The following is an 8,704-nucleotide window of genomic DNA, read 5'->3' as shown; positions in this document are numbered from 1 at the left end:
CTTTAAGCACATAGGCTATACAACACAGAGACATCTATATGACATCTGCATTTACATCTACAAGACGTAGCCTATTGTTTTAGTGTTTGTTTATCTGCAATACATCTATAGGACGTTTCCCATCAGATGTAAAAGACGTTTAGAAAATATCTTTAAGGTGTTTATAACTTATAATGTATGTAACATGTCATAATCGTATAAGTAGATCCACTTATTCTGGATCATTTAGTATCATTATTGTAATAGATCAGTAAATTATAGGCTGGTGTTCGTATGGCAGGATGCCCCCTCATGCATCCACCCACATAATACCGGATGAACTTGACAGAACGAACGGGAAACGTTTGCTCGTTTCGTCCTCCCGCATCTGCGTTTATCCAGCAGCCGTCGACTTTGAAAAGTTCCTCACGATTTCATCATTAGCTGGAAATACGACAAACTCTTACTAGTATGACACAAAGCTACTAGTCATGTGAGGATTTACGAACAGTGTGAAATTGCAGAGGGAATTACAGTATTGACGCTTGGTGTTGATTTCCGTTACAGTTTAAACATGTCGGAACCGAGAGTAAAGCGAATAAAAACGTGCCTTCCTCTCTGTAAAACGCATATTTCTTCTGCTGGGAGTCTGGCGAGGCAAAACTTCCCGACTGTTGTGGAGGAAAGTCTGTGTGGAGTGTCCACTTTGCTTATAGAGGTCTCTTACAGACTGGAAGCGCTGGTAAGAACTTACTGTAAATATGATGCAAAGTTATTATAACCTATAGCACCCCACATAATGCTTTAATCTACTGCGTTAGATTGCCAAACCCATCCCGATAGCACACGCACATCACGGAGACATATTTAACATCTGCATTTACTGTAAGACTTGTTTTTTTTTTTTTTCAGAAGCTTATCAGATGTTTGTACACAGCAGATGCTTTCCAGATGAAGCGATCTTTAGCAGACCTCTTGCACTTCGTCGTACTCGTCCTGTTTGAGAAAACGCCCTAATGCAAAAAAACACTGGATTTGATCACTGCATAACTTTCATCATCATTGCGCAATAACACATGGTCAACATGAGGAACCTTTTAAAAACGTACTTGAATAAAGTCCTTAGAAATGTTATCTTCTTGAATTGATATTACTTTCGTGAAATTTCGAAAAACGTTTTTACCATTTTTCAACCATAATATCGATTTAATGACACAAAATATCAACTGGAATGTCCAAAGTAGGCCAGCAAAAATGGCTCCATATCACATTACTTTTTTTTTTGTATACACAAAAAAAATAAAATAAAAAAAATGTTATTTTTTTATGTAATAATGTTTAATATTAATTTTGTCCCCAAATCATGTCACTATATCAACAGTATTTTAATAAAAATCAAACAATTATTTTTTTTCTCCATATTTAAACTAGAACACTAACTAAATAGTTAAATCTGAAAAGTAAACTAAAACTTAAAAAAAGAAAAAAAAAGAAAAGGGCCAAAGAGAATAAATATGTCTTTAGCAAATTTGAGGACTGAAATAGAAGGGGTTAATGTGGAATTCTATTTTTTTTTAATGTTTTAAATAAATCCACAGAAATCAAAAACACTAAAAACTACAACATACCGACCTCTTTTATTCTCTTACAGGAAACCACACAGGAATCATGTTAGCAAAATAATTTCCCAGTTAATTTAATCTCAATCAGACCTGTCTTCTTTTCTGTTTCAGGCCAAGATCTTTGAGCAGTGCGATCTGGCTTTACCCAGAGTGGCTGCGTATTTTCACCAGGAGTCAGTGAAGGAACTAGAGCGGGCCGAGGCAATGCAGCAGTATCTGACCCAGCGGGGAGGAAAACACTGCAGTAAGAACATCCAGGTACAGTAACTCACCCATCTAACCAGTTAACCAGAGCACCAGCACAAGCCTTGGAAAAGTGGCCTGAACTTTTATTTTTTAGATATGGAAAAGGGAAGGCATCTCATTCATTTAAACTCACATTTACTCAAATTTGATTGACCATAAGCCTATTTTTTCCAGAAATTATCCCTTTGAATCCTGTCTGTATGGGGCAGCAGCTCTGAAGGGGATGGAGGGCAGAGAGAAAGGAGAGCGACGGGGGGCTTTGCAGAGATCTCCCCTTTAATGCCTGTTAGGGTATACGTTTCCCTTGAGTTCCGGAAAATCGGCGAGATTAATGTGAAGGAGGAAGGACGGTGCATTAATTGTAGTTCCAGATGGATTCCACTGCTGTCACTTTACACTGCGTCCTATCTTCTCCTTTCAATTTTTTTTTTTTGACTCTCCACCCTTCCCTGATTTTATGACTCGTGTAAAATCGATCCGGACTGGGACTGGTGAGCGTCCATCAGCAGCGATTTTGAACACCTTGTTATCCGCTCATCCGTGCTGGGTGACAGACTCGGAAACAACCGTCTCACTTAATTGTAGCTCAGTTCAAATTTGACCTACACGCGCAACCGATTCCTTTTATTTTTAATGTGCGATATGTGTCATTTACAGAGGCCAGGCACTGAAGAGGTGTGTGCCGTCCTCCCTGCTCTGGAGCTCGTGCTTGCCCAGTGGAAGGAGGAGATGGGTGTTATGGTGGAGCTGAATCAGCTGGCGCATGAGTACGGAGACCCACACACCGCCAGCGTAATCAAGAGTCAGTTCATTCAGCCCCTCGTCCCAAAGGTCAAACTCATCGGTGACCTCTTGACCAGCGCTCGCAGAGTGGGCTGCACCGGTGACCGCACGGGTGGCTTTGGGGAGTACCTCATCGACCGCCTACAAGACACACTGACAATCACTTAGGCGTCCTCTTTCCTATCGTTTAAGAACCATGTATGCACTGAAAAAAGTGATTATTCAAAGTATTAAATAAAGCAAATATTATTGGAGTGCGTTTAACTTCATAATCTAATCTCTGTTTAATAATTACATGTTTATTTCAATGTGTTACTCGCCATTTCTTTGTAATTATTTGTGTATGTACTAGCCTGAAGATGTTTTAGAGGGAATCCTACAGCTGTTTTTTTTTTTCAGTGAGTGTCTTAAGTCCTTGGATGGAGGATGGACTGAGAGAGATTACATGGTCCTAAAGGGAAAATAAAGTGCAGAGATGTGTTCACAGTTTTGCCAGTTTTGTATGTTACAAGTCACTCCAGTTGTAGACATTGGTTTAATGTCATTCCAGTAAAATGTATGTATTCTTTATGAATTTGAAGTTAATTTGAACTTAGTATTTTTTTTTTCATTTGTTAGTGCTTCACATGTACATATTGAATACTGCATTGATCTGTTTATCCCATGTTTTTGATAATAATAAAAAAATAATAATCAATATATATATTAAATTTGCACATCTTTGTTTTGTGAGCAAAATAAATTATATATTTGTATTTTTGGAACATGAAATATTTTACTTCTGTTCTGTTGTATTATATTTTACCTTTATATATATATATTTATATTATCCTGCACTGCTTTTAATAAAATGTCTCCACATTGTATATTCCATTGTGTATTTTTTTACTTTTTAATATAAAAAATACCTGTTTTGCAGTAAAATATGATTGTGTTATTGTATAAATGTTATGAGTTACTGTAGATTTTAAGTTATGTTAACTCTCTCTCTCTCTCTCTCTCTCTCTCTCTCACACACACACACACACACATATATATTTGAGGTTTTCAAAAGGAAAAGAAGTTTTGAGCTCTGCTGGCTCTTTAACGCCCCCTGTTGTTGAACTGTTGTACGTCTTGCAGCCAGTGTAAGAAACGTTTGAGTAAAATGGTCCAACATAAACAGATCATGAACTTTAGATAATGAAATAACTTTGCCTAGTTGCTTTTTCTGTAATAAATAAGTAAATAAAGCGCACCTTGGAAAAAAGCACCATGCCAATGGCGTGCTAGTGTGTGAGTGTGTTTTATTATTAAAGCAGATGTAGGCTATGTTTCATATATGAGTATAGCAGTGCTCCAGTGATTCGTTAAACAACTGATCTAATCTAATCTAATCTGATCTATATATATATATATATATATATATATATATATATATATATATATATAGCTATTAAACTAAGACAAAAATATTCAGAGTAGTTTTTTTTCTCAGTTTTGAGCAACATACACTGATAAGCATCCATGACATTCCATATTTTAAGCCTAACTGCTATACGCGAGCATGTAGGCTATTTCAGTGTATGTTAACCATATTTTGAGTTATTTATCACTCGCGTTCGTTTGAGATTTTTGATTGATAACTAGGACATTTATGCATGGAGCACCAGGAAATAAAACATAATGTTAACAGTGCATTTTCTGTTACTGTTAGGCTATTATTGAACCAATGTTTGTCTTCTTTCCAAATTTTACAAAGTTATGTACTTAATAAACAAATGTAATGTAATTACATTATGTAATTAATAAACAAAACAATGGGTCCTAGTTGAAAGATTCCGTTAGAAAAGATAGAAGAGAAGTCCTTCCTCGAATGTTTCATGAAATTGTATGCTAAAATCTGTGACTTGATGACAAATAAACAGAAAAAGGTTTTAATCCAATAAACATGCATCAGCAACAACAAAGCAGTAAGAGCAAATCATTATTTTTAAATGAATGGATCATTTTAACATTTTTGTGGCCCCGTCATTAGCTGAACTGCCAGGCCGTCAAACCACGCCCACTTTCTCAACGCACGTTCATTGGTCAAACTGTCTTCTGCAGGACACGCCCCCCGACCGCCTGGGCTGTATATAAACAGGCCGTGATCTCTCACCAGCATCAAGTACCTGAAGGGTACAAGCAGTAACTTTTCCTGGATCTGCGATTTTGTACGGTTTTACGTTGTTTCAGGATTGAACGGAATTTGTCTTAATATTTCTAAATCTTTACAATCTTGGGAAGCATTCAAGTAGCTATAGGCCTATCCGTTTAGTTTTAAACGAATACATAAAGATGGAGTTGTCGGATATTTCTTTCCCCATCCCATCAGCTGATGATTTCTACGACGACCCTTGCTTCAACACTAATGACATGCACTTCTTTGAAGACCTGGACCCCAGGCTCGTCCACGTGAGCCTGCTCAAGCCCGACGAGCATCATCTCGAGGACGAGCACGTGAGGGCGCCCAGCGGGCATCACCAGGCCGGCAGGTGCCTGCTGTGGGCATGCAAAGCCTGCAAGAGAAAAACCACCAACGCTGACCGCCGCAAAGCCGCCACCATGAGGGAGAGGAGAAGACTGAGCAAAGTCAACGACGCTTTCGAGACCCTCAAGAGGTGCACGTCCAACAACCCCAACCAGAGGCTGCCCAAAGTGGAGATCCTGAGAAACGCCATCAGTTACATCGAGTCTCTGCAGGCGCTGCTCAGAGGGCAAGAGGAAAACTACTACCCCGTCCTGGAACATTACAGCGGAGACTCCGACGCGTCCAGCCCGAGATCCAACTGCTCTGACGGCATGGTGAGAAGTCCATGTAGCCTACCGCTAGAGATTCGTAATTATATTATTTAATAATTATACTATTTATTGTATATTTATTTGGCCTTCAATTCATTATATGAATTGTATGTTTTTAACTTTTTAAACTAGGTTTACTTGGGCAAATAATAATTATTATACCAAATTATAATTTGGTAAGTTTCTTGAATTATAATGTCGCATTAATAAATGAACCAATATTTAAATTACTTTTGCTTAAAATACATTTTAAATGTCTGAACTTTTCGTTTTGTATTTTCCAGATGGATTTCATGGGTCCCACATGTCAGAGAAGACGGAACAGTTATGACAGCTCTTACTTCAGCGACACGCCGAATGGTAGGTCATGCCGAAAACTGCCATTGTCCTAAGAATAATTAAACCCTGAGTAACTCCGTTATTATATATAAGTTACTCATAATTTTTATGGGTTAAAATTAAAATGCGTTGTTTATTACTTTCCAGCTGACGCACGGAATACTAAAAGCTCGGTGGTGTCGAGTTTGGATTGTCTGTCCAGCATCGTGGAGCGCATCTCCACAGAGACCCCCGCGTGCCCCGTGCTGTCGGTACCGGAGGGGCACGAGGGGAGCCCGTGTTCTCCGCAGGAGGGGTCTGTCCTGAGTGAGACCGGGGCCCCCGCACCGTCCCCGACCAACTGCCCCCAACAGCAGGCTCAGGACCCCATCTATCAAGTGCTTTAAAGACCCGCAGCAAAACAAATATAAACGGACAATCTGAATTGAGAATAATTCAACAGACGAATGGCATATCCGATCTTAAAAAGAAAGACTATTCCGATCCACTGCTGGAAACTATAGGAACGAGTGATATTTCTTTCTTTCTTTCTTTCTTTCTTTCTTTCTTTCTTTCTTTCTTTCTTTCTTTCTTTCTTTCTTTCTTTCTTTCTTTCTTTCTGTGGAAAACGAATTCCATTCTGAAAATGGCTCGGCAGATCAACAGAAGTGAGTTTCTTAACTACGCTTATTTATATTGTTGTATCCACGTGAAAATGTGACCATATTTTCTTTCCCCCTCTTTGTGAATATGTTTTCCGTCACCATCAGCTTTTATTTCCTAGTTATTTACGAGGGAATCGTACTCCAGATACGAAAAGTAGGACCACTTTTGTACATGTGTAAATAAGATGTGTTTTGTTAAAGCGACGGAAACGAACAAACATATTGTTGTATTTAATGATGCCTGTTTGAAACACTTGCTTGTTGTGTCTTGTGTTAAACTTTATATTTATACTTCTTAAACGAGTGAATGTCGGATTAATAAAAAAAATAACTATTTATACTCAAATATTTGAATTGATTTTTTTTTATTCCATGAATTAAAAAATGGTATATGAATATTAATTTAAAACGGAAAACGAAGTCCAAAGTGGAGGTTATTGTTGTTGTTAATTGTAATAGCCTATCATGCTATAACTCATTCCATTAGATGTTTGAAAAATAAAAATAAAAATCACATGGCAAAGACAAATTGCCCGATTAGATAAAAAAATACAATTAAATAAATGAATAAATAAAAAATAAATAACGGTTACAATATTTAGATTTTGTCCAGTTTCAACGAATTTTGGCAACTTACTGTTGTTAGGACAATTCAATGTTTTTCTCTAACCTTCACCAAATTAATTGGTTCTAGTCTAGTGGACCATCATAATCAAAATAGCTAAAAGTAAAGAGTATAGCTAAACATAAAAGTGGATAACAGGAAATATTTACCCTGCTCGAGGACTATAGCAGTTTTATAAAACGGGTTTAAAAATAAATGGCTTCTTATTAAACGCGATCTAACGCTTGGAAAGCATTATTTGCCTGTATATGTAATCTATAAACTTTTATTCATGTAGGCTTATGAATGCATGCAAATATCGATTTATTTATTATTATTATTATTATATAATAATAATAAGGTCCCAATTTAATCCACACAGGATAATGTTTATGATGTTAATTAAGATTATAAAGTGTTACTATTTTTTTTTAAACAACAGATGTATTACTTAACTTCAAATATGTCAGGTATTATCGTTGTTTTACAATTGTAATTGTAATTTTTTTTTTTTTTTTATTGTATTAAAAAAAGGAAGCTTTGGAAGACATGATGTAGAAACAGCACCATCTTGTGTACTGAACTTCATACATCATAAATAACAGAACACTGGTCTACATACATTTGCGTCATGTTTACATATTTTTAGAACTAACAGATCGTCTATATGTGCATTATCATGTGTATCACGTCCGGATTAATGTTTAAAATATGATAAGCTCACAATGTTGTTAAAACCCACGTGCACATCAATATGCAAGGCTATTATTGCATAAATTCATGCATTCGTAAGAAATGTGGCAGATCTAGGAACTTTTTGCCACATTTATTAATCAAAAGTTAATCTTATTGACAGGATCTGTGACTGTCAGTTACCACAAAGTATTTTCGACTTGTTCATTTAATGTGAAGCTCACGATGTTGATAAAACCCTTATATTAATTCTTGAGTGAAAAAAATAAAATAATAATTTGACCTAAAAACTGAACTTTTTGGGACTATTGACGAATGCGGATGAATTTCTGGAGACGCGTGACAGGTTACAGACACCTGTAGGCCGAGTTTTCACTAAAGTAAGTCACTTGGTATCCTTTCGCCTGTCACTCGAAAGATACAGTTTACCGGCGTGACTGACAGGAGTTGAAAATTGAATAAAATGTGCAAAGAAAGGGTTAAAAAAATTAATCACTTATGATGTTTAAATCTTATGGTTATATGGTTAATCTTATAATTGAAACTGGAACATGATTATCCACTGGTGAACCTAAAAAAATGCATGACAATATCTAAAAACCAAGATTTTATTGGTGTATTAATTTAGTAGGCTACTGACAAAAGCTCTAAGTCACACTTTATGTACATGACTTTAAAATGAACTAAATTACAGTTAAAAAAGATGAAGAGTGGGTTGATCAACAAGTCCTGTGTGGTCAGCACTGAATGAGGGATGTGTCTTGTCCATCATCATTGTGGTTGTCTTGGCCTGCATTTATTCACAAAGAACTCACTTTCTGCGATGAGTGGCGGTGCTCTTCTTGCTGCAGTGCAGGAGTTTGATTGAAGAGCGAACAGGTGAGCAAATATTCTTTTTATTTACATCTATCTATCTATCTATCTATCTATCTATCTATCTATCTATCTATCTATCTATCTATCTATCTATC

General features: G+C 36.6%; 2 protein-coding genes across 2 annotated transcripts; both read left to right on the top strand.

Annotated features, from left to right (window-relative positions):
* Positions 1–319: 319 nt before the first annotated feature.
* On the top strand, positions 320–3,496 carry zgc:172145 (Ferritin light chain, oocyte isoform-like). Its single transcript, XM_026239324.1, has 3 exons — positions 320–721; positions 1,713–1,859; positions 2,505–3,496. The coding sequence occupies exons 1-3, from the start codon at positions 554–556 to the stop codon at positions 2,796–2,798; spliced, it is 609 nt and encodes a 202-aa protein (XP_026095109.1). The 5' UTR covers positions 320–553; the 3' UTR covers positions 2,799–3,496.
* Positions 3,497–4,787: 1,291 nt separating this feature from the next.
* Positions 4,788–6,782, top strand: LOC113067086 (myoblast determination protein 1 homolog). The gene is made up of 3 exons (XM_026239323.1): positions 4,788–5,456; positions 5,738–5,813; positions 5,940–6,782. The coding sequence occupies exons 1-3, from the start codon at positions 4,950–4,952 to the stop codon at positions 6,176–6,178; spliced, it is 822 nt and encodes a 273-aa protein (XP_026095108.1). The 5' UTR covers positions 4,788–4,949; the 3' UTR covers positions 6,179–6,782.
* Positions 6,783–8,704: the final 1,922 nt, after the last annotated feature.

Source organism: Carassius auratus, chromosome 50, assembly GCF_003368295.1.
Source record: "Carassius auratus strain Wakin chromosome 50, ASM336829v1, whole genome shotgun sequence".
NCBI classification, from domain to species: domain Eukaryota; kingdom Metazoa; phylum Chordata; class Actinopteri; order Cypriniformes; family Cyprinidae; genus Carassius; species Carassius auratus.
Note: the sequence above shows the minus strand (reverse complement) of the source record. Positions and strands in the feature narration are given on the sequence as shown.

Bases quoted from the DNA above. Each gene is read 5' to 3' on its own strand.
- zgc:172145 (XM_026239324.1), top strand. From the start codon at position 554: ATGTCGGAACCGAGAGTAAAGCGAATAAAAACGTGCCTTCCTCTCTGT. The intron at 722-1,712 runs GTAAGAACTTAC...TTTCTGTTTCAG, and splicing joins CTTACAGACTGGAAGCGCTG to GCCAAGATCTTTGAGCAGTG. The intron at 1,860-2,504 runs GTACAGTAACTC...TGTCATTTACAG, and splicing joins ACTGCAGTAAGAACATCCAG to AGGCCAGGCACTGAAGAGGT.
- LOC113067086 (XM_026239323.1), top strand. From the start codon at position 4,950: ATGGAGTTGTCGGATATTTCTTTCCCCATCCCATCAGCTGATGATTTC. The intron at 5,457-5,737 runs GTGAGAAGTCCA...TGTATTTTCCAG, and splicing joins CCAACTGCTCTGACGGCATG to ATGGATTTCATGGGTCCCAC. The intron at 5,814-5,939 runs GTAGGTCATGCC...ATTACTTTCCAG, and splicing joins CTTCAGCGACACGCCGAATG to CTGACGCACGGAATACTAAA.